This window comes from Heptranchias perlo, chromosome 3, assembly GCF_035084215.1.
Source record: "Heptranchias perlo isolate sHepPer1 chromosome 3, sHepPer1.hap1, whole genome shotgun sequence".
NCBI lineage: Eukaryota > Metazoa > Chordata > Chondrichthyes > Hexanchiformes > Hexanchidae > Heptranchias > Heptranchias perlo.
Window position 1 is genome coordinate 122,676,326 of NC_090327.1, and position 25,706 is coordinate 122,702,031.

At 52.3% G+C, this 25,706-nt stretch overlaps 1 protein-coding gene across 1 annotated transcript in view; it reads right to left on the minus strand.

The window, feature by feature from the left end:
* LOC137307224 (annexin A13-like) overlaps positions 1-24,501 on the minus strand; it is a 69,586-nt gene extending 45,085 nt beyond the window's left edge. Inside the window, exons 1-2 of the mRNA XM_067976645.1 lie at positions 24,458-24,501; positions 17,259-17,334 (exon numbers count right to left, since the gene is read on the minus strand). Coding sequence (XP_067832746.1) covers positions 17,259-17,334; positions 24,458-24,472 — 91 coding nt within the window. The 5' untranslated portion in view covers positions 24,473-24,501. The remainder of the gene's footprint in view (positions 1-17,258; positions 17,335-24,457) is intronic.
* Between the last annotated feature and the right edge of the window lie 1,205 nt (positions 24,502-25,706).

Consider the following 25,706-nt stretch of genomic DNA (forward strand, 5'->3'; position numbering starts at 1 on the left):
GCGCACAGCGAGAGCGGGAGTTCACCGGAGCGGCGGGAAACAGCGAGAGCGGAGAGGTGTTAAAAGCAGCGCACAGCGAGAGCGGGAGTTCACCGGAGCGGCGGGAAACAGCGAGAGCGGAGCGAGGTTAAAAACAGCGCACAGCGAGAGCGGGAGTTCACCGGAGCGGCGGGAAACAGCGAGAGCGGAGCGAGGTTAAAAACAGCGCACAGCGAGAGCGGGAGTTCACCGGAGCGGCGGGAAACAGCGAGAGCGGAGCGAGGTTAAAAACAGCGCACAGCGAGAGCGGGAGTTCACCGGAGCGGCGGGAAACAGTGAGAGCGGAGCGAGGTTAAAAACAGCGCACAGCGAGAGCGGGAGTTCACCGGAGCGGCGGGAAACAGCGAGAGCGGAGCGAGGTTAAAAACAGCGCACAGCGAGAGCGGGAGTTCACCAGAGCGGCGGGAAACAGCGAGAGCGGAGCGAGGTAAAAAACAGCGCACAGCGAGAGCGGGAGTTCACCGGAGCGGCGGGAAACAGCGAGAGCGGAGCGAGGTTAAAAACAGCGCACAGCGAGAGCGGGAGTTCACCGGAGCGGCGGGAAACAGCGAGAGCGGAGCGAGGTTAAAAACAGCGCACAGCGAGAGCGGGAGTTCACCAGAGCGGCGGGAAACAGCGAGAGCGGAGCGAGGTAAAAAACAGCGCACAGCGAGAGCGGGAGTTCACCGGAGCGGCGGGAAACAGCGAGAGCGGAGCGAGGTTAAAAACAGCGCACAGCGAGAGCGGGAGTTCACCTGAGAGGCGGGAAACAGCGAGAGCGGAGCGAGGTTAAAAACAGCGCACAGCGAGAGCGGGAGTTCACCGGAGCGGCGGGAAACAGCGAGAGCGGAGCGAGGTTAAAAACAGCGCACAGGGAGAGCGGGAGTTCACCGGAGCGGCGGGAAACAGCGAGAGCGGAGCGAGGTTAAAAACAGCGCACAGCGAGAGCGGGAGTTCACCGGAGCGGCGGGAAACAGCGAGAGCGGAGTGAGGTTAAAAACAGCGCACAGCGAGAGCGGGAGTTCACCGGAGCGGCGGGAAACAGCGAGAGCGGAGCGAGGTTAAAAACAGCGCACAGCGAGAGCGGGAGTTCACCGGAGCGGCGGGAAACAGCGAGAGCGGAGCGAGGTTAAAAACAGCGCACAGCGAGAGCGGGAGTTCACCGGAGCGGCGGGAAACAGCGAGAGCGGAGCGAGGTTAAAAACAGCGCACAGCGAGAGCGGGAGTTCACCGGAGCGGCGGGAAACAGCGAGAGCGGAGCGAGGTTAAAAACAGCGCACAGCGAGAGCGGGAGTTCACCGGAGCGGCGGGAAACAGCGAGAGCGGAGCGAGGTTAAAAACAGCGCACAGCGAGAGCGGGAGTTCACCGGAGCGGCGGGAAACAGCGAGGGCGGAGCGGGGTTAAAAACAGCGCACAGCGAGAGCGGGAGTTCACCGGAGCGGCGGGAAACAGCGAGAGCGGAGAGGTGTTAAAAGCAGCGCACAGCGAGAGCGGGAGTTCACCGGAGCGGCGGGAAACAGCGAGAGCGGAGCGAGGTTAAAAACAGCGCACAGCGAGAGCGGGAGTTCACCGGAGCGGCGGGAAACAGCGAGAGCGGAGCGAGGTTAAAAACAGCGCACAGCGAGAGCGGGAGTTCACCGGAGCGGCGGGAAACAGCGAGAGCGGAGCGAGGTTAAAAACAGCGCACAGCGAGAGCGGGAGTTCACCGGAGCGGCGGGAAACAGTGAGAGCGGAGCGAGGATAAAAACAGCGCACAGCGAGAGCGGGAGTTCACCGGAGCGGCGGGAAACAGTGAGAGCGGAGCGAGGTTAAAAACAGCGCACAGCGAGAGCGGGAGTTCACCGGAGCGGCGGGAAACAGCGAGAGCGGAGCGAGGTTAAAAACAGCGCACAGCGAGAGCGGGAGTTCACCAGAGCGGCGGGAAACAGCGAGAGCGGAGCGAGGTAAAAAACAGCGCACAGCGAGAGCGGGAGTTCACCGGAGCGGCGGGAAACAGCGAGAGCGGAGCGAGGTTAAAAACAGCGCACAGCGAGAGCGGGAGTTCACCGGAGCGGCGGGAAACAGCGAGAGCGGAGCGAGGTTAAAAACAGCGCACAGCGAGAGCGGGAGTTCACCAGAGCGGCGGGAAACAGCGAGAGCGGAGCGAGGTTAAAAACAGCGCACAGCGAGAGCGGGTGTTCACCGGAGCGGCGGGAAACAGCGAGAGCGGAGCGAGGTTAAAAACAGCGCACAGCGAGAGCGGGAGTTCACCGGAGCGGCGGGAAACAGTGAGAGCGGAGCGAGGTTAAAAACAGCGCACAGCGAGACCGGGAGTTCACCGGAGCGGCGGGAAACAGCGAGAGCGGAGCGAGGTTAAAAACAGCGCACAGCGAGAGCGGGAGTTCACCGGAGCAGCGGGAAACAGCGAGAGCGGAGCGAGGTTAAAAACAGCGCACAGCGAGAGCGGGAGTTCACCGGAGCGGCGGGAAACAGCGAGAGCGGAGCGAGGTTAAAAACAGCGCACAGCGAGAGCGGGAGTTCACCGGAGCGGCGGGAAACAGCGAGAGCGGAGCGAGGTTAAAAACAGCGCACAGCGAGAGCGGGAGTTCACCGGAGCGGCGGGAAACAGCGAGAGCGGAGCGAGGATAAAAACAGCGCACAGCGAGAGCGGGAGTTCACCGGAGCGGCGGGAAACAGCGAGAGCGGAGCGAGGTTAAAACAGCGCACAGCGAGAGCGGGAGTTCACCGGAGCGGCGGGAAACAGCGAGAGCGGAGCGAGGTTAAAAACAGCGCACAGCGAGAGCGGGAGTTCACCGGAGCGGCGGGAAACAGCGAGAGCGGAGCGAGGTTAAAAACAGCGCACAGCGAGAGCGGGAGTTCACCGGAGCGGCGGGAAACAGCGAGAGCGGAGCGAGGTTAAAAACAGCGCACAGCGAGAGCGGGAGTTCACCTGAGAGGCGGGAAACAGTGAGAGCGGAGCGAGGTTAAAAACAGCGCACAGCGAGAGCGGGAGTTCACCGGAGCGGCGGGAAACAGTGAGAGCGGAGCGAGGTTAAAAACAGCGCACAGCGAGAGCGGGAGTTCACCGGAGCGGCGGGAAACAGCGAGAGCGGAGCGAGGTTAAAAACAGCGCACAGCGAGAGCGGGAGTTCACCGGAGCGGCGGGAAACAGCGAGAGCGGAGCGAGGTTAAAAACAGCGCACAGCGAGAGCGGGTGTTCACCGGAGCGGCGGGAAACAGCGAGAGCGGAGCGAGGTTAAAAACAGCGCACAGCGAGAGCGGGAGTTCACCGGAGCGGCGGGAAACAGCGAGAGCGGAGCGAGGTTAAAAACAGCGCACAGCGAGAGCGGGAGTTCACCGGAGCGGCGGGAAACAGTGAGAGCGGAGCGAGGATAAAAACAGCGCACAGCGAGAGCGGGAGTTCACCGGAGCGGCGGGAAACAGCGAGAGCGGAGCGAGGTTAAAAACAGCGCACAGCGAGAGCGGGAGTTCACCGGAGCGGCGGGAAACAGCGAGAGCGGAGCGAGGTTAAAAACAGCGCACAGCGAGAGCGGGAGTTCACCGGAGCGGCGGGAAACAGCGAGAGCGGAGCGAGGTTAAAAACAGCGCACAGGGAGAGCGGGAGTTCACCGGAGCGGCGGGAAACAGCGAGAGCCGAGCGAGGTTAAAAACAGCGCACAGCGAGAGCGGGAGTTCACCGGAGCGGCGGGAAACAGCGAGAGCGGAGCGAGGTTAAAAACAGCGCACAGCGAGAGCGGGAGTTCACCGGAGCGGCGGGAAACAGCGAGAGCGGAGCGAGGTTAAAAACAGCGCACAGCGAGAGCGGGAGTTCACCGGAGCGGCGGGAAACAGCGAGAGCGGAGCGAGGTTAAAAACAGCGCACAGCGAGAGCGGGTGTTCACCGGAGCGGCGGGAAACAGCGAGAGCGGAGCGAGGTTAAAAACAGCGCACAGCGAGAGCGGGAGTTCACCGGAGCGGCGGGAAACAGCGAGAGCGGAGCGAGGTTAAAAACAGCGCACAGCGAGAGCGGGAGTTCACCGGAGCGGCGGGAAACAGCGAGAGCGGAGCGAGGTTAAAAACAGCGCACAGCGAGAGCGGGAGTTCACCGGAGCGGCGGGAAACAGCGAGAGCGGAGCGAGGTTAAAAACAGCGCACAGCGAGAGCGGGAGTTCACCGGAGCGGCGGGAAACAGCGAGAGCGGAGCGAGGTTAAAAACAGCGCACAGCGAGAGCGGGAGTTCACCGGAGCGGCGGGAAACAGCGAGAGCGGAGCGAGGTTAAAAACAGCGCACAGCGAGAGCGGGAGTTCACCGGAGCGGCGGGAAACAGCGAGAGCGGAGCGGGGTTAAAAACAGCGCACAGCGAGAGCGGGAGTTCACCGGAGCGGCGGGAAACAGCGAGGGCGGAGCGGGGTTAAAAACAGCGCACAGCGAGAGCGGGAGTTCACCGGAGCGGCGGGAAACAGCGAGAGCGGAGCGAGGTTAAAAGCAGCGCACAGCGAGAGCGGGAGTTCACCGGAGCGGCGGGAAACAGCGAGAGCGGAGCGAGGTTAAAAACAGCGCACAGCGAGAGCGGGAGTTCACCGGAGCGGCGGGAAACAGCGAGAGCGGAGCGAGGTTAAAAACAGCGCACAGCGAGAGCGGGAGTTCACCAGAGCGGCGGGAAACAGCGAGAGCGGAGCGAGGTAAAAAACAGCGCACAGCGAGAGCGGGAGTTCACCGGAGCGGCGGGAAACAGCGAGAGCGGAGCGAGGTTAAAAACAGCGCACAGCGAGAGCGGGAGTTCACCTGAGAGGCGGGAAACAGCGAGAGCGGAGCGAGGTTAAAAACAGCGCACAGCGAGAGCGGGAGTTCACCGGAGCGGCGGGAAACAGCGAGAGCGGAGCGAGGTTAAAAACAGCGCACAGGGAGAGCGGGAGTTCACCGGAGCGGCGGGAAACAGCGAGAGCGGAGCGAGGTTAAAAACAGCGCACAGCGAGAGCGGGAGTTCACCGGAGCGGCGGGAAACAGCGAGAGCGGAGCGAGGTTAAAAACAGCGCACAGCGAGAGCGGGAGTTCACCGGAGCGGCGGGAAACAGCGAGAGCGGAGCGAGGTTAAAAACAGCGCACAGCGAGAGCGGGAGTTCACCGGAGCGGCGGGAAACAGCGAGAGCGGAGCGAGGTTAAAAACAGCGCACAGCGAGAGCGGGAGTTCACCGGAGCGGCGGGAAACAGCGAGAGCGGAGCGAGGTTAAAAACAGCGCACAGCGAGAGCGGGAGTTCACCGGAGCGGCGGGAAACAGCGAGAGCGGAGCGAGGTTAAAAACAGCGCACAGCGAGAGCGGGAGTTCACCGGAGCGGCGGGAAACAGCGAGAGCGGAGCGAGGTTAAAAACAGCGCACAGCGAGAGCGGGAGTTCACCGGAGCGGCGGGAAACAGCGAGAGCGGAGCGAGGTTAAAAACAGCGCACAGCGAGAGCGGGAGTTCACCGGAGCGGCGGGAAACAGCGAGGGCGGAGCGGGGTTAAAAACAGCGCACAGCGAGAGCGGGAGTTCACCGGAGCGGCGGGAAACAGCGAGAGCGGAGAGGTGTTAAAAGCAGCGCACAGCGAGAGCGGGAGTTCACCGGAGCGGCGGGAAACAGCGAGAGCGGAGCGAGGTTAAAAACAGCGCACAGCGAGAGCGGGAGTTCACCGGAGCGGCGGGAAACAGCGAGAGCGGAGCGAGGTTAAAAACAGCGCACAGCGAGAGCGGGAGTTCACCGGAGCGGCGGGAAACAGCGAGAGCGGAGCGAGGTTAAAAACAGCGCACAGCGAGAGCGGGAGTTCACCGGAGCGGCGGGAAACAGTGAGAACGGAGCGAGGTTAAAAACAGCGCACAGCGAGAGCGGGAGTTCACCTGAGAGGCGGGAAACAGCGAGAGCGGAGCGAGGTTAAAAACAGCGCACAGCGAGAGCGGGAGTTCACCGGAGCGGCGGGAAACAGTGAGAACGGAGCGAGGTTAAAAACAGCGCACAGCGAGAGCGGGAGTTCACCGGAGCGGCGGGAAACAGCGAGAGTGGAGCGAGGTTAAAAACAGCGCACAGCGAGAGCGGGAGTTCACCAGAGCGGCGGGAAACAGCGAGAGCGGAGCGAGGTAAAAAACAGCGCACAGCGAGAGCGGGAGTTCACCGGAGCGGCGGGAAACAGCGAGAGCGGAGCGAGGTTAAAAACAGCGCACAGCGAGAGCGGGAGTTCACCGGAGCGGCGGGAAACAGCGAGAGCGGAGCGAGGTTAAAAACAGCGCACAGCGAGAGCGGGAGTTCACCAGAGCGGCGGGAAACAGCGAGAGCGGAGCGAGGTAAAAAACAGCGCACAGCGAGAGCGGGAGTTCACCGGAGCGGCGGGAAACAGCGAGAGCGGAGCGAGGTTAAAAACAGCGCACAGCGAGAGCGGGAGTTCACCGGAGCGGCGGGAAACAGCGAGAGCGGAGCGAGGTTAAAAACAGCGCACAGCGAGAGCGGGAGTTCACCTGAGAGGCGGGAAACAGCGAGAGCGGAGCGAGGTTAAAAACAGCGCACAGCGAGAGCGGGAGTTCACCGGAGCGGCGGGAAACAGCGAGAGCGGAGCGAGGTTAAAAACAGCGCACAGGGAGAGCGGGAGTTCACCGGAGCGGCGGGAAACAGCGAGAGCGGAGCGAGGTTAAAAACAGCGCACAGCGAGAGCGGGAGTTCACCGGAGCGGCGGGAAACAGCGAGAGCGGAGCGAGGTTAAAAACAGCGCACAGCGAGAGCGGGAGTTCACCGGAGCGGCGGGAAACAGCGAGAGCGGAGCGAGGTTAAAAACAGCGCACAGCGAGAGCGGGAGTTCACCGGAGCGGCGGGAAACAGCGAGAGCGGAGCGAGGTTAAAAACAGCGCACAGCGAGAGCGGGTGTTCACCGGAGCGGCGGGAAACAGTGAGAGCGGAGCGAGGTTAAAAACAGCGCACAGCGAGAGCGGGAGTTCACCGGAGCGGCGGGAAACAGTGAGAGCGGAGCGAGGTTAAAAACAGCGCACAGCGAGACCGGGAGTTCACCGGAGCGGCGGGAAACAGCGAGAGCGGAGCGAGGTTAAAAACAGCGCACAGCGAGAGCGGGAGTTCACCGGAGCAGCGGGAAACAGCGAGAGCGGAGCGAGGTTAAAAACAGCGCACAGCGAGAGCGGGAGTTCACCGGAGCGGCGGGAAACAGCGAGAGCGGAGCGAGGTTAAAAACAGCGCACAGCGAGAGCGGGAGTTCACCGGAGCGGCGGGAAACAGCGAGAGCGGAGCGAGGTTAAAAACAGCGCACAGCGAGAGCGGGAGTTCACCGGAGCGGCGGGAAACAGCGAGAGCGGAGCGAGGATAAAAACAGCGCACAGCGAGAGCGGGAGTTCACCGGAGCGGCGGGAAACAGCGAGAGCGGAGCGAGGTTAAAAACAGCGCACAGCGAGAGCGGGAGTTCACCGGAGCGGCGGGAAACAGCGAGAGCGGAGCGAGGTTAAAAACAGCGCACAGCGAGAGCGGGAGTTCACCGGAGCGGCGGGAAACAGCGAGAGCGGAGCGAGGTTAAAAACAGCGCACAGCGAGAGCGGGAGTTCACCGGAGCGGCGGGAAACAGCGAGAGCGGAGCGAGGTTAAAAACAGCGCACAGCGAGAGCGGGAGTTCACCTGAGAGGCGGGAAACAGTGAGAGCGGAGCGAGGTTAAAAACAGCGCACAGCGAGAGCGGGAGTTCACCGGAGCGGCGGGAAACAGTGAGAGCGGAGCGAGGTTAAAAACAGCGCACAGCGAGAGCGGGAGTTCACCGGAGCGGCGGGAAACAGCGAGAGCGGAGCGAGGTTAAAAACAGCGCACAGCGAGAGCGGGAGTTCACCGGAGCGGCGGGAAACAGCGAGAGCGGAGCGAGGTTAAAAACAGCGCACAGCGAGAGCGGGTGTTCACCGGAGCGGCGGGAAACAGCGAGAGCGGAGCGAGGTTAAAAACAGCGCACAGCGAGAGCGGGAGTTCACCGGAGCGGCGGGAAACAGCGAGAGCGGAGCGAGGTTAAAAACAGCGCACAGCGAGAGCGGGAGTTCACCGGAGCGGCGGGAAACAGTGAGAGCGGAGCGAGGATAAAAACAGCGCACAGCGAGAGCGGGAGTTCACCGGAGCGGCGGGAAACAGCGAGAGCGGAGCGAGGTTAAAAACAGCGCACAGGGAGAGCGGGAGTTCACCGGAGCGGCGGGAAACAGCGAGAGCGGAGCGAGGTTAAAAACAGCGCACAGCGAGAGCGGGAGTTCACCGGAGCGGCGGGAAACAGCGAGAGCGGAGCGAGGTTAAAAACAGCGCACAGCGAGAGCGGGAGTTCACCGGAGCGGCGGGAAACAGTGAGAGCGGAGCGAGGTTAAAAACAGCGCACAGGGAGAGCGGGAGTTCACCGGAGCGGCGGGAAACAGCGAGAGCCGAGCGAGGTTAAAAACAGCGCACAGCGAGAGCGGGAGTTCACCGGAGCGGCGGGAAACAGCGAGAGCGGAGCGAGGTTAAAAACAGCGCACAGCGAGAGCGGGAGTTCACCGGAGCGGCGGGAAACAGCGAGAGCGGAGCGAGGTTAAAAACAGCGCACAGCGAGAGCGGGAGTTCACCGGAGCGGCGGGAAACAGCGAGAGCGGAGCGAGGTTAAAAACAGCGCACAGCGAGAGCGGGTGTTCACCGGAGCGGCGGGAAACAGCGAGAGCGGAGCGAGGTTAAAAACAGCGCACAGCGAGAGCGGGAGTTCACCGGAGCGGCGGGAAACAGCGAGAGCGGAGCGAGGTTAAAAACAGCGCACAGCGAGAGCGGGAGTTCACCGGAGCGGCGGGAAACAGTGAGAGCGGAGCGAGGTTAAAAACAGCGCACAGCGAGAGCGGGAGTTCACCGGAGCGGCGGGAAACAGCGAGAGCGGAGCGAGGTTAAAAACAGCGCACAGCGAGAGCGGGAGTTCACCGGAGCGGCGGGAAACAGCGAGAGCGGAGCGAGGTTAAAAACAGCGCACAGCGAGAGCGGGAGTTCACCGGAGCGGCGGGAAACAGCGAGAGCGGAGCGAGGTTAAAAACAGCGCACAGCGAGAGCGGGAGTTCACCGGAGCGGCGGGAAACAGCGAGAGCGGAGCGGGGTTAAAAACAGCGCACAGCGAGAGCGGGAGTTCACCGGAGCGGCGGGAAACAGCGAGGGCGGAGCGGGGTTAAAAACAGCGCACAGCGAGAGCGGGAGTTCACCGGAGCGGCGGGAAACAGCGAGAGCGGAGCGAGGTTAAAAGCAGCGCACAGCGAGAGCGGGAGTTCACCGGAGCGGCGGGAAACAGCGAGAGCGGAGCGAGGTTAAAAACAGCGCACAGCGAGAGCGGGAGTTCACCGGAGCGGCGGGAAACAGCGAGAGCGGGAGTTCACCGGAGCGGCGGGAAACAGCGAGAGCGGGAGTTCACCGGAGCGGCGGGAAACAGCGAGAGCGGGAGTTCACCGGAGCGGCGGGAAACAGCGAGAGCGGAGCGAGGTTAAAAACAGCGCACAGCGAGAGCGGGAGTTCACCGGAGCGGCGGGAAACAGTGAGAGCGGAGCGAGGTTAAAAACAGCGCACAGCGAGAGCGGGAGTTCACCGGAGCGGCGGGAAACAGCGAGAGCGGAGCGAGGTTAAAAACAGCGCACAGCGAGAGCGGGAGTTCACCGGAGCGGCGGGAAACAGCGAGAGCGGAGCGAGGTTAAAAACAGCGCACAGCGAGAGCGGGAGTTCACCGGAGCGGCGGGAAACAGCGAGAGCGGAGCGAGGTTAAAAACAGCGCACAGCGAGAGCGGGAGTTCACCGGAGCGGCGGGAAACAGCGAGAGCGGAGCGAGGTTAAAAACAGCGCACAGCGAGAGCGGGAGTTCACCGGAGCGGCGGGAAACAGCGAGAGCGGAGCGAGGTTAAAAACAGCGCACAGCGAGAGCGGGAGTTCACCTGAGAGGCGGGAAACAGTGAGAGCGGAGCGAGGTTAAAAACAGCGCACAGCGAGAGCGGGAGTTCACCGGAGCGGCGGGAAACAGCGAGAGCGGAGCGAGGTTAAAAACAGCGCACAGGGAGAGCGGGAGTTCACCGGAGCGGCGGGAAACAGCGAGAGCGGAGCGAGGTTAAAAACAGCGCACAGCGAGAGCGGGAGTTCACCGGAGCTACGGGAAACAGCGAGAGCGGAGCGAGGTTAAAAACAGCGCACAGGGAGAGCGGGAGTTCACCGGAGCGGCGGGAAACAGCGAGAGCGGAGCGAGGTTAAAAACAGCGCACAGCGAGAGCGGGAGTTCACCGGAGCGGCGGGAAACAGCGAGAGCGGAGCGAGGTTAAAAACAGCGCACAGCGAGAGCGGGAGTTCACCGGAGCGGCGGGAAACAGCGAGAGCGGAGCGAGGTTAAAAACAGCGCACAGCGAGAGCGGGAGTTCACCGGAGCGGCGGGAAACAGCGAGAGCGGAGCGAGGTTAAAAACAGCGCACAGCGAGAGCGGGAGTTCACCGGAGCGGCGGGAAACAGCGAGAGCGGAGCGAGGTTAAAAACAGCGCACAGCGAGAGCGGGTGTTCACCGGAGCGGCGGGAAATAGCGAGAGCGGAGCGAGGTTAAAAACAGCGCACAGCGAGACCGGGAGTTCACCGGAGCGGCGGGAAACAGCGAGAGCGGAGCGAGGTTAAAAACAGCGCACAGCGAGAGCGGGAGTTCACCGGAGCGGCGGGAAACAGCGAGAGCGGAGCGAGGTTAAAAACAGCGCACAGCGAGAGCGGGAGTGGAACGACCGCGTTCCGATAAAAATCAAAGAGTGACGTCACAGGTGAAGCGGGTTGGTGATTGGTGAGACCGGAGCTGATTGGTGAGTAGGTTCAGGTGAGTATTTCTACCATTTTACTGTAAGTAAAGTAATAAGAAAGGGAAGGTCTGCAGGTTTTATAGCAGGTCGTGTTTTTTTTTAATGAACCTAGGTCCCTAGTATAGTTAACATTTTCTAATTTCAACGTAATTTAAAAGGGGTAACTAAGCTAAGGCAAGTCATGGCAGCAGACCTCGCACCCATGATATGCCCCTCCTGCAAGATGTGGGAAGTCATGGACACTACCAGTGTCCCTGCCGACCATGTGTGCAGGAAGTGTGTCCACCTGCAGCTACTGACCGATCGTATCTCGGAGCTGGAGCTGCGGGTGGATTCACTGTGGAGCATCCGCGATGCAGAGAAACTCGTGGATAGCACGTTTAGTGAGTTGGTCACACCGCAGGTAAAGGGAGTACAGGCAGGAAGTGAATGGGTGACCACCAGGAAGAGTAAGAGGTGCAGGCAGTAGTGCAGGGGTCCCCTGTGGCCATCCCCCTCTCAAACAGGTATACCGTTTTGGATGCTGTTGGGAGAGATGGCTCACCAGGGGAAGGTGACAGCGGCCAGGTGCATGGCACCGTGGCTGGCTCTGCTGCACAGGAGGGCAGGAAAAAGAGTGGCAGAGCTATAGTGATAGGGGACTCGATTGTAAGGGGAATAGACAGGCGTTTCTGCGGACGCAACCGAGACTCCAGGATGGTATGTTGCCTCCCTGTGCAAGGGTCAGGGATGTCTCGGAGCGGCTGCAGGACATTCTGGAGGGGGAGGGTGAACAGCCAGTTGTCGTGGTGCATATAGGTACCAACGATATAGGTAAAAAACGGGATGAGGTCCAACAAGCTGAATTTAGGGAGTTAGGAGTTAAACTAAAAAGTAGGACCTCAAAGGTAGTAATCTCAGTATTGCTACCAGTGCCACGGGCTAGTCAGAGTAGGAATGACAGGATAGCTAGGATGAATACGTGGCTTGAGAGATGGTGCAAGAGGGAGGGATTCAAATTCCTGGGCCATTGGAACCGGTTCTGGGGGAGGTGGGACCAGTACAAATTGGTCTGCATCTGGGCAGGACTGGAACCAATGTCCTCGGGGGAGTGTTTGCTAGTGCTGTTGGGGAGGGTTTAAACTAATGTGGCAGGGGGATGGGAACCGATGCAGGAAGTCAGTGGGAAGTAAAGTGGTGACAGAAACAAAAGGCAGTAAGGGAGAGTGTACAAAACATGACCGGACAGATGGTCTGAGAAAGCAGGGCAAAGACCAAGGGAAGTCTAGATTAAACTGCATTTATTTCAATGCAAGCAGTCTGATGGGCAAGGCAGATGAACTCAGGGCATGGATGGGTACATGGGACTGGGATGTTATAGCTATTACTGAAACATGGCTAAGGGAGGGGCAGGACTGGCAGCTCAATGTTCCAGGGTACAGATGCTATAGGAAAGATAGAGCAGGAGGTAAGAGAGGAGGGGGAGTTGCGTTCTTGATTAGGGAGAACATCACGGCAGTAGTGAGAGAGGATATATCCGAGGGTTCGCCCACTGAGTCTATATGGGTAGAACTGAAAAATAAGAAGGGAGAGATCACTTTGATAGGATTGTACTACAGACCCCCAAATAGTCAACGGGAAATTGAGGAGCAAATATGTAAGGAGATTACAGATAGCTGCAAGAAAAATAGGGTGGTAATAGTAGGGGACTTTAACTTTCCCAACATTGACTGGGACAGCCATAGCATTAGGGGCTTGGATGGAGATAAATTTGTTGAGTGTATTCAGGAGGAATTTCTCATTCAGTATGTGGATGGCCCGACTAGAGAGGGGGCAAAACTTGACCTCCTCTTGGGAAATAAGGAAGGGCAGGTGACAGAAGTGTTAGTGAGGGATCACTTTGGGACCAGTGATCATAATTCCATTAGTTTTAAGATAGCTATGGAGAAGGATAGGTCTGGCCCAAAAGTTAAAATTCTAAATTGGGGAAAGGCCAATTTTGATGGTATTAGACAGGAACTTTCAGAAGTTGATTGGGAGAGTCTGTTGGCAGGCAAAGGGACGTCTGGTAAGTGGGAGGCTTTTAAAAGTGTGTTAACCAGGGTTCAGGGTAAGCACATTCCTTATAAAGTGAAGGGCATATGACGTGCATAGACAGCTGGGATCAAGTGGATCCCTTGAAGAGTATAGAGATTGCCGGAGTAGAGTTAAGAGAGAATTCAGGAGGGCAAAAAGGGGACATGAGATTGCTTTGGCAGATAAGGCAAAGGAGAATCCAAAGAGCTTCTACAAATACATAAAGGGCAAAAGAGTAACTAGGGAGAGAGTAGGGCCTCTTAAGGATCAACAAGGTCATCTATGTGCAGAACCACAAGAGATGGGTGAGATCCTGAATGAATATTTCACATCGGTATTTATGGTTGAGAAAGGCATGGATGTTAGGGAACTTGGGGAAATAAATAGTGATGTCTTGAGGAGTGTACATATTACAGAGAGGGAGGTGCTGGAAGTCTTAACGCGCATCAAGGTGGATAAATCTCCGGGACCTGATGAAATGTATCCCAGGACGTTATGGGAGGTTAGGGAGGAAATTGCGGGTCCCCTGGCAGAGATATTTGAATCATCGACAGCTACAGGTAAGGTGCCTGAAGATTGGAGGGTAGCAAATGTTGTGCCTTTGTTTAAGAAGGGCGGCAGGGAAAAGCCTGGGAACTACAGACCGGTGAGCCTGACATCTGTAGTGGGTAAGTTGTTAGAGGGTATTCTGAGAGACAGGATCTACAGGCATTTGGAGAGGCAGGGACTGATTATGAACAGTCAGCATGGTTTGGTGAGAGGAAAATCATGTCTCACAAATTTGATTGAGTTTTTTGAAGGGGTAACCAAGAAGATAGATGAGGGCTGTGCAGTAGACGTGGTCTACATAGATTTTAGCAAAGCCTTTGACAAGGTACCGTATGGTAGGTTGTTACATAAGGTTAAATCTCACGGGATCCAAGGTGAGGTAGCCAATTGGATACAAAATTGGCTTGACGACAGAAGACAGAGGGTGGTTGTAGAGGGTTGTTTTTCAAACTGGAGGCCTGTGACCAGCGGTGTGCCTCAGGGATCGGTGCTGGGTCCGCTGTTATTTGTTATTTATATTAATGATTTGGATGAGAATTTAGGAGGCATGGTTAGTAAGTTTGCAGATGACACCAAGATTGGTGGCATTGTGGACAGTGAAGAAGGTTATCTAGGATTGCAACGGGATCTTGATAAATTGGGCCAGTGGGCCGATGAATGGCAGATGGAGTTTAATTTAGATAAATGTGAGGTGATGCATTTTGGTAGATCGAATCGGACCAGGACCTACTCTGTTAATGGTAGGGCGTTGGGGAGAGTTATAGAACAAAGGGATCTAGGAGTACATGTTCATAGCTCCTTGAAAGTGGAGTCACAGGTGGATAGGGTGGTGAAGAAGGCATTCAGCATGCTTGGTTTCATTGGTCAGAACATTGAATACAGGAGTTGGGATGTCTTATTGAAGTTGTACAAGACATTAGTTAGGCCACACTTGGAATACTGTGTACAGTTCTGGTCACCCTATTATAGAAAGGATATTATTAAACTAGAAAGAGTGCAGAAAAGATTTACTAGGATGCTACCGGGACTTGATGGTTTGACTTATAGGGAGAGGTTAGATAGACTGGGACTTTTTTCCCTGGAGAGTAGGAGGTTTCGGGGTGATCTTATAGAAGTCTATAAAATAATGAGGGGCATAGATAAGGTAGATAGTCAAAATCTTTTCCCAAAGGTAGGGGAGTCTATAACGAGGGGGCATAGATTTAAGGTGAGGGGGGAGAGATACAAAAGGGTCCAGAGGGGCAACTTTTTCACTCAAAGGGTGGTGAGTGTCTGGAACGAGCTGCCAGAGGCAGTAGTAGAGGCGGGTACAATTTAATCTTTTAAAAAGCATTTGGACAGTTACATGGGTAAGATGGGTATAGAGGGATATGGGCCAAGTGCAGGCAATTGGGACTAGCTTCGTGGTATAAACTGGGCGACATGGACATGTTGGGCCGAAGGGCCTGTTTCCATCTTGTAAACTTCTATGATTCTATGATTCTAACAGGTTAGTGTGCAAAATTAAAGCACATGGGATTGGGTGTAATATACTGGCATGGATTGAAAATTGGTTAACAGACAGGAAACAGAGAGTAGGAATAAATGGGTCTATTTCAGGGTGGCAGGCAGTGACTAGTGGGGTACCGCAGGGATCGGTGCTTGGGCCCCAGCTATTCACAATATATATCAATGATATGGATGAGGGAAACAAATGTAACATTTCCAAGTTTGCTGATGACACAAAACTAGGTGGGGTCATGAATTGTGAGGAGGATGCAGAGGCTTCAAGGCAATTTAGACAAGTTGAGTGAGTGGGCAAATACATGGCAGATGCAGTATAATGTGGATAAATGTGAAGTTATACACTTGGAAGGAAAAACAGAAAGGCAGAGTATTATTTAAATGGTGATAGATTGGGAAATGTTGATGTACAAAGGGACCTGGGTGTCCTTGTACACCAGTCACTGAAAGCAAACATGCAGGTGCAGCAAGCAGCTAGGAAGGCAAATGGTATGTTGGCCTTCATTGCAAGAGGGTTTGAGTATCGGAGCAAGGATGTCTTACTGCAGTTATGCAGGGCCTTGGTGAGACCACACTTGGAGTATTGTGTGCAGTTTTGGTCTCCTGACCTGAGAAAGGATATACTTGCCATAGAGGGAATGCAGCAAAGGTTCACCAGACTGATTCCTGGGATGGCAGGTCTGTCGTATGAGGAGAAATTGGGTCGACTCGGCCTGTATTCACTCGAGTTTAGAAGAATGAGAGGGGATCTCATTGAAACATATAAAATTCTGACAGGGCTAGACAGACTGGATGCAAGGAGGATGTTTCCCCTGGCTGGGGGTCCAGAACGAGGGGTCACAGTCTCAGGATGCAGGGTGGGACATTTAGGACTGAGATGAGGAGAAATTTCTTCACTCATAGGGTGGTGAACCTGTGGAATTCTCTACCACAGAAGGCTGTGGAGGCCAAGTCACTGAATATATTTAAGAAGGAGATAGATAGATTTCTAGATACAAAAGGCATCAAGGGGTATGGGGAGAGAGCAGGAATATGGTATTGAGATAGAGGATCAGCCATGATCATATTGAATGGCGGAGCAGGCTCGAAGGGCCGAATGGCCTACTTCTGCTCCTATTTTCTATGTTTCAGCTGTCGGGGCCTAAGCTTGTTACTTTGCTTTTAACAACAGCTTGGGTCTGATGCCTACATTAGAATGTTAACAGGAATCCTTATTTCTGCCCTGAATAAAAGGCTTCTCACTGAGGTACCATTCACCAAGAATCGTGGTCTGTGCTTTTAAAAATCTTTATCCCGCTTTTAAAAAATAAAATATGAATCAGGGACCACCTGTTAGATGAATTGCTATCGGGTTTTATGACGATTTTCTATCTGACTCATTAATATCAGAAAAGCATTTGGTTTTATCTGACAGGAGGGAAAATGGAGTGTATTGATAATTTTCATAACAAAGAAGGACAGATACCATTCATGGTTTCACATATTCACATACACATTTGGTGCTGTTTCCTCATTAGACAATCCAATCCAAATGCTGTTGCTGGGCAGCGGGGCTGTTTTATTGGGCACTTACTCTTTCATCCTGTTTGGCTGGGATTGAAACATGTCACCTCCCTTTGTCATACCAGATAAGTCAATGAAGTGTAACCAGAGCCACACTGTTGCTCTCCAGCTACCAGCAGCACAGTAGTGGTGATCAGAAACAGTGCTGTTCCCCAGCAAAACCAATTGTGAGTGGTAGAGAGAGATGTCTGGCTGCCATTTTTCCCTACATTACAACAGTAACTACAATTTAAAAAGTACTTCATTGGCTGTAAAGCGGTTTGGGATGTCCTGAGGTTGTGAAAGGCGCTGTAGAAATGCAAGTTCGTTCTTTTCATGGAATCAGAAAACCTCTATCTCCCTATCAGATGACTCCTAGCTGAAAATGCTTCATTAATTCTAGTCTAACCACAAGGAAGATGTTCCACAGAAGTCTTGCAACAGTTAAACACTTGCGCATCCCCGATTTTCATCACTCCACCATTGGCACCAGTGCCTTCAGCTGCCCTAGGCCCTAAGCTCTGGAATTCCCTCCCTAAACCTCTCTGCCTCTCTCTCCTCCTTTAAGACGCTCCTTAAAACCTATCTTTTTGACCAAACTTTTGGTCGCCTGTCCTAATATCTCCTTGTGTGGCTCAGTGACAAATTTTGTTTGATAATCGCTCCTGTGAAGCACCTTGGGACATTTTGCTACATTAAAGGCGCTATATAAATGCAAGATGTTGTTGTTCCTTTTATTCTATCAGGACTGTATATGATCACAAAATGATAGATGTCAGATCGAAATATTTGCTTACCTGCTCCTTTGCAGGCCTTCCTTATTCTCTTGACATCTCCCTCTTCACTGAAATGCACATTATATTGAATACTTGGCTGCAAAGTAAAACATAAATTATTAATATTCAAACACAACACTTAATACACACAAAGTATTATATAATAATGGCACAGAGGAGGACCATTTTAAATCTTCCAAAACTCTGCTGCCCGTACCCTAATTCGCACCAAGTTCCGTTCACCCATCATTACTGACCTACAATGGCTTCCGGTCCAGCAATGCCTCGATTTTAAGATTTGCATCTTTGTGTTCAATTCCCTCCATGCTCTCGCCCCTCCCTATCTCTGTAACCTCCTCCAGCCCTACAACCCTCCGAGATCTCTGTGCTCCTCAATTCTGGCCTCTTGCGCATCCCCGATTTTCATCGCTTCACCATTGGCGGCCGTACCTTCAGCTGCCTAGGCCCTAAGCTCTGGAATTCCCTCCCTAAACCTTTCCGCCTCTCTACCTCTCTCTGCCTCCTTTAAGACCCTCCTTAAAACTTATCTCTTTCACCAAGCTTTTGGTCGCCTGTCCTAATATCTCTTTATTTGGCTCGTTGTCAAATTTTGTCTGACAACGCTCCTGTGAAGCACCTTCGGATGTTTTACGATGTTAAAGTCATCACATAAATGCAAGGGGGGGGGTGTGAGTGTGTGTGTGTGTGTGTGTGTGTGCCTCTATTAAATCTCCCCTTAACCTTCTCTGCTCTAAGGAGAATAATCCCAGCTTCTCCAGTCTCTCCACATAACTGAAGTCCCTCATCCCTGGTACCATTCTAGTAAATCTCCTCTGCAGGTTTTGGCGATGGAATGGTTTTGGTGCTACCTTTTTTTTGATAAAGCAGGGGATCTCCAGAAAACCTTTTTGAATGAGTGAAAGGCACCACCAATTCCATTAAAAAAATTAACAAACTATGACTCCTTTTGTATTTTATTTTCTGTCCATTTCCACTAATGTTCTTGTTTAAACTGTGAGTGTTGTTGACATCACCTGGTTTGAAGGAACTACTGAATTGGTCACATTAACACCTCCAGATCATTTGTTTTTCCCCTCCCCCCTTATTATAATGGCACTTATAGTTCAAATGAAAATTACTGAAAAAAATCAACAGCCATGGGCAGGAAAATATTATCTGTTCGATTTTTTACATAGAATGTACAGCACAGAAACAGGCCATTCGGCCCAAATGGTCTATGCCGGTGTTTATGTTCCACACGAGCCTCCTCCCCACCCTACTTCCAACCCTATCTGCATATCCTTCTATTCCTTTCTCCCTCATGTGTTTATCTAGCTTCCCCTTAAATGCATCTATGCTATTTGCCTCAACTACTCCTTGTGGTAGCAAGTTCCACATTCTAACCACTTTCTGGGTAAAGAAGTTTCTCCTGAATTCCTTATTAGATTTATTAGTGACTGTCTGATATTTATGGGCCCTAGTTTTGGTCTCCCCCCACAAGTGGAAAAATCTTCTCTACGTCTACCCTTAAAGACCTTTATCAGGCCACCTCTCAGCCCTCTCTTTTCTAGAGAAAAAACCCCAGTCTGATCAGTCTTTCCTGATAATTATAATCTCTCAGTTCTGATATCATCCTTGTAAATCTTTTCTGCACCTTCTCCAATGCCTCTATATCCTTTTTATAATGTGGAGACCAGAACTGTGCACAGTACAGAAAGAGGTACAAATAATTGGACATCTACTTTAAAGTTAACTGCATAGATGATGTAAAACTTTCCAAAATGACGTGGCATTCTATTAAAAGAACGTGCGTACACAACCTTCAACCACTAAACAACTCGACCAACTCCTTTTTTTATTGTTTTACAACATTTCTCTTGCTGATTAATAAATATTTCAGTGGGAGCATTTCTGCAATTGGGTTGTAAAGCTGTTTTTATCCTGTGGTACCATTCAGTGTCAAACACAATAAAGAAAGGTACTGACCTGACGGATTCAGATGGCTTAACTTCCAATATTGGCTGATAATATTTACAGAAGCAATATCTTCCAACATATGGACTGTTCAAGTTCAGAGTGGGACTTTTATCTATTCCAAATAGCTGAAAACCATTCCTTCCTTTTTTCTATTGTTGGCCTTATGGTAGCCCTTACTAAACTAGAAATATTGCCTCAGTCTGTTATTGGCTCTTATCCGATGTACTTGTTGGGTAGTCCAGTTTTTTCTGCGATCTGAGATGGCGCACTCAGCTATCGTGAAATGCTGGAACTAGCACCTAGGATGAGAATGGGACTGGGATCGCTAGACTTTTGTTTGGGAAGGGTATCAAGGGATATGGAGCTAAGGCGGGTAAATGGAGTTGAGGTACAGATCAGCCATGATCTAATTGAATGGCGGAGCAGGCTCGAAGGGCTGAATGGCCGACTCCTGTTCCTACGTTCCTAGCTTACCCAGTGGACTGAGGTGAGTTTAAGCATCACTAGAGACTGAAACCTCAAAATGAAGACTTCTAATTGGAACTTCATCACTGGAAATGCGACACTACCCAAGTGTCATCACATGTTCTGCAACACGGGCTGAAGCGTCGATCGATGGCAGGACTTGAACTCATATGTGTGGATGTGAAGTGAATCTTTTAACCACTGTATATTTACAGAACTCTTACCCCACCTGCCTGTTAAAAGCCTGTTCACACATTCAGACATTCAACAGTAACTTTCAAAAGGGAATTGGATGTACACTTAAAAAGGAAAAATTTGCAGGGCTACGGGGAAAGAGCCAGCACAGGCACGTTGGACCGAATGGCCTCCTTGATGATTCTGTAAGTTTGAAATCCCATTGTTTGCTGAATGTGAACTTCTAATCTTGTTTTTAAATTAAATGTCTACTTGAAGGTATTTATGAGACAGTCTAGTCCATCCCATTGCCTTATTTGCTTTCAGTACCTCACAAAGCAATCGGCGTTTTTTTTCATAAGCAACCTGTATGTATGTTTGACTAAAGCTACTACACAACAACAACAACTTGCATTTATATAGCGTCTTTAACGTAGTAAAACATCCCAAGGCGTTTCACAGGAGCGTTAGCAAACAAAATTTTACACCGAGCCACATAAGGAGATATTGAGGCAGGTTTTAAGGAGCATCTTAAAGGAGGAGAGAGAGGTAAAGAGGTGGAGAGGTTTAGGGAGGGAATTCCAGAGCCTAGGGCCTGGGCAGCTGAAAGCATGGCCGCCAATGGTGGAGTGATGAAATCGGGGATGTGCAAGAGGCCAGAATTGGAGGAGCGCAGAGATCTCGGAGAGTTGTAGTCTATAACAGTCTAGATTTTCTGATTGGCATCATTTTGAAACAGTCAATAAACATGCTGATTGGAAAATCTGGACTAAAAGGTTAATTGACAATGGGGAGGCGGAAGAGAGTAATAAGATAGAAGGGTAGATTTTCCTCCTCCTATGTCTGGGGAATCGAAGATCCGTTACACCTCTGCTCCCATTGTGCTTTCTTGGGATTTCCAGCAGCATTCCCTTCTCGTGTAAACTGATTTTGTGCCTGTGGTAGGTTCAGGCCCAGTGTTCATAGTTTAATGAAACAGGAGGGGCGATCCTAGCTTCCTGCCTCATTTTCTTGGGGTAACGTTCGTTAGTTGTTCCAGCGGAGGTGCACCTGTAGAAATTGGGCCCAGGCCCTGCTCCCACAACCCATATGACTGGAATATCTGTGGTGGTCGCTCAAGAGGCTGAAGACACAGCAAGCAAGTAAAAATATTGATTTAACATCCACCGTGCCCCCCCCACCCCCGCTATTTTTAGCAGCAATCAGAAGGCCGTGATGTCAGCAGCAGGAATGTAGTTGCAGGCTTCTTAGGCCTGATTTTCTCTCTGATCTTCTGGTGCAAGGCTCCACCTGGCCAAGCCTGCAGCTGGCGTTCCCCTGGGCCTTGCAAGTAGCCCAGGGGAGGGAAACGCGGGCAGTGGCTGCTGATAAAAGGGGAAACCATACCTGGGCTGTCTGTTTTTGTTGGCTACAGGAAGGCGCTTTGATCTGGAGGGACCAGTGAAATTGGGGAGAAAATAGAGGGTTTTGACGCTCTCACGAAAAAGTATTAAAACAGAATGAGAAGTATCAACTTAAGACAATTGAGCACTGATGGGAATCAGCTCAGGGATCTATTTAATTTTTTTAATTGGCAATGATTCGCTTTTGTCGATCAGTATCTGTGAGTACAGGTCCTGTATCAAGACTAGGTAAGAGCTACCATAAATATTAGCCCCTCGTTGCCTGAAGTGGTTAAGTTATGCTTCTAGGATTTTGGCCGTATTATGAGATTTTTGATTGTAACTGTTAAAAATTGTATTATAAAACATTTTGGTTTAAGTGCAAAAAGAAATGCATTTACACTGATTGTGCCAAACCTGTAATTGGAATATTGAGTTCATATTAGAATGTCATATCAGATCTGGTACAATGGTGAATAATTTCAAAAACAAACGGGGGGGATGAATTCGATTAAGGGTCTGTTTTGGGCGGCGTTAGTGCGATGCGCTACCACCCCACACCTGATGGCCCCTGCACAGGCAGGACGCAAGTTTGGACCCGAGGGAGCACTTATCTGCAATCAGCGTTCCATTCCAGGCCTTGCTCGTGGAATCAATGCAATTTGCACTTTCCACCACCAGAGGGAGCTCAATCTCTTAAAGGGAGGATGTTGCTTCGAAACTCTTGAAGGTAGCTGGTACCTGTTAGTTGCTGAAAATAACAGCCTACTGTCTGCATGGAGTCTGAACAGAGATCGGACATCGCACACGTAAAACACAGATGCAGATCCCATCCCTATGTTTACACACTAATGAGTTATGTTAAAACATTGAATAAAGGTTGCGCACTACTAAATCCCACATCCTCCAATCTGCACACCAGACCTCACCAATCTGCCGATCTGAGTTGGTACCAGGCCTGCAAGAGTACATGCACCAAGGTTCTCTGCTGATGCACTAGAGACGTTGGGTGCAAGAGGAGGACAGAAGGAGGGACATCCTCTATCTGTTGGAGGGGGGGTGCTGTGCAAGAGGCCCCCCAGACAAATACTCAAAAGACAGTGGGAGGCAGCGGGGGATGAAGTCAATGCCAGGCGCACAGCATCATGAACATGGATGCAGTGCAGGAAGAAGTTCAATGCTTTGACATCGGTGGGCAAGGTGAGTGAGGTCAACTGTCAAGTGGCGTCTCCTACCAACTGCACCACGCACTACACCCCCCATCACCCACATACCAATAAACTCTTTCCATCAGTACTCAACTCTTCCAATCAGATGCTTCCTCTCACCCTTACACATTACCACTGTTTCAAGCCGCCCACCCACAGCTCACAGGCCACACACACTGGCAGCTATTGGAGTTTAATTTAGATGAATGTGAGGTGATGCATTTTGGTAGATCAAATCGGGCCAGGATTTACTCCGTTAATGGTAGGGCGTTGGGGAGAGTTATAGAACAAAGAGATCTAGGAGTACAGGTCATAGCTCCTTGAAAGTGGAGTCACAGGTGGATAGGGTGGTGAAGAAGGCATTCAGCATGCTTGGTTTCATTGGTCAGAACATTGAATACAGGAGTTGGGATGTCTTGTTGAAGTTGTACAAGACATTAGTTAGGCCGCACTTGGAATACTGTGTACAGTTCTGGTCACCCTATTATAGAAAGGATATTATTAAACTAGAAAGAATGCAGAAAAGATTTACTAGGATGCTACCGGGACTTGATGGTTTGACTTATAGGGAGAGGTTGGATAGGCTGAGACTTTTTTCCCTGGAGGGTAGGAGGTTTAGGGGTGATCTTATAGAAGTCTATAAAATAATGAGGGGCATAGATAAGGTCGATAGTCAAAATCTTTTCCCAAAGGTAGGGGAGTCTATAACGAGGGGGCATAGATTTAAGATGAGAGGGGAGAGATACAAAAGGGTCCAGAGGGGCAATTTTTTCACTCAAAGGGTGGTGAGTGTCTGGAACGAGCTGCCAGAGGCAGTAGTAGAGGCCGGTACAATTTTGTCTTTTAAAAAGCATTTGGACAGTTACATGGGTAAGATGGGTATAGAGGGATATGGGCCAAGTGCAGGCAATTGGGACTAGCTTAGTGGTATAAACTGGGCGACAAGGACATGTTGGGCCGAAGGGCCTGTTTCCATGTTGTAAACTTCTATGATTCTATGAACCATGACAGGCACATCACCCAGGCACACGTCCTGCTTTCTTGCAGGAGAAGGTGGCGCATATCAAGAGGCAGCAAGTGGCCATGGCATTTAGCCCTCGAGCTTGTTCCACCATTCAATGAGATCGTGGTGGACCTGTGACCTAACTCCATGTACCTGTCTTAGCCCCATCTCCATTAATACCCTCTTGGTTCACAGAAATCTATCAATCTCAGATTTAACATTCATAAGTGAGCTAGCATCAACTGCCATCTGTAGAAGAGCGTTCCAAATGTCTCCCATCCTTTGCATGTAGAAGCATTTCCTAACTTCACTCCTGCACATCCTGGGTCTAAATGTTAGGCTATGTCCCTGCGTCCTAGTATTCAAGTGTAGGAGACCTCCAAAAACAGTTACAAATGTCTCGGCAGCCAGAGGCAATAATCCAGCCACTAACCTGTAAATCCTGCATGGCCCCTTTAAATAACGTTGGTGGGGGGGTCCTCCAGGCACTCTAAGACACGTTCAGATGGTCAGGGTTAAGACTGTGAGTTGATTGAGCGTTAGTCCCAAAATGGTGTCTATCTCAGCGTTGCACACTGATTGAAGCCATACTTTACACGATTCCAGCGTTCGTTATCGCCAAAACAACGGGCGCTACACGGCCCAATTTAGTGCCCACTTTGTCTTATTAGCTGAAAGTCTAATCTCATTTAGAAGGTTTACAGTATGGGACAGTATTGCATTCTCTGCATGTCAATCTTTATATTGTCCATCTCTTCTATCAAGGAGCAGAGTTCTAAACACATCGCTCGCTTAAATTCTAAGCGTAAAATGTCAGGGGGCAGGACCAATAAAATATTTGAATCAATGCAAGGAACTTTTTTTCACTTTATTTGAAACTTTAAAAGAAAATGATTTACAAGTTCCCTTGAACTGCTTTCTGCTGTTTGGCAAACAACAACTGAGTAAATTTAAGAGTCAGAAAGTTCAGATACGGTTTGAATGAGTTTTATACAAGACATTTTTACTTACATGAGTGTTACCCATTTTTCTTCAGCTGTGTATCCTTTCCTGAAGCTCAGACTGTAGGAAATTTGTGGTGCAATTTTTATATGAGGAGCAATAAAATCCATACGTATGCAGATTGGGCGTGACTTCACAGCAATGGGATAGGATCCAGTGATAAAAGGTTTAATAAGTAACGCCTGATCCATTACCTTGACTTTGAGATGCTGCATTAGGGTTAGGCACATAGAGATAGAGTTAAGGTTATTCAGACAAGCTTTCAAAAGTAAATAAAACATCGGTCTATTCATAGGGCAAGGGCAACAAAATCATTACCTGGGTTATTACTATTAAAGGGCATGATAGTATAGTGCACCAAGTCCCGTTCACCCATCACCCCTGTGCTCGCTGATTTGGCTCCCAGTCCGGCAACGCCTCAATTTTAAAATTCTCATTCTTCTCCATGGCCTCGCCCTTCGCCATCTCTGTAACCTCCACCAGCCCTACAACCCTCCGAGATCTCTGCGTTTCTCCAATTCTGGCCTCTTGCGCATCCCCGATTTCCATCGCCCCACCATTGGCGGCCGTGCCTTCATCTGCCTAGACCCTGAGCTCTGGAATTCCCTCCCTAAACCTCCCAACCTCTCTCTCCTTCTTTAAGACCCTCCTGTCCTACTACCCCCTTACGTGGCTCGGTGTAAAATTTTGTTTGCTAACGCTCCTGTGAAGCACCTTGGGAGGTTTTACCATGTTAAAGGCGCTATATAAATATATTGTTGGATATGTTACTGGACTAGTAATCCAGAGAATGTGTGTTCAAATCTCACCATGGCAGTTTGAGAATTTGAATTCAGCAAAAAAAAACCCATAAAGCTATCAGATTGTCATAAAACCCAACTGGTTCACTAATGGGAAGGAAACCTGCCGTCGTTACCCAGTCTGGCCTATATGTGACTCCAGCCGCACTCCTATGCGATTGATTCTTAAATGCCCTTCTGAAGTGATCTAGCAAGCCACTCTGTTGTATCAGAAGAAGGCCCTCCATCACCTTCTCACAGCAATTTTGGGTGGGCAATAAATGCCGTCCTTGCCAGTGTCGCCCACATCCCGAGAATGAATAATAAAAACATAATTATCTGCAGACGGTATCAGCAAAGCTGGTGCTCATGTACTTTCCTTCAGTAAAGGGAGGATTTGAACTCCCTCCATCCCTCAAAATGGAACTGTAGTGAGATGGTTGACTTACTGGCCTGTTCCCACCCCGCCATTTTTCCTT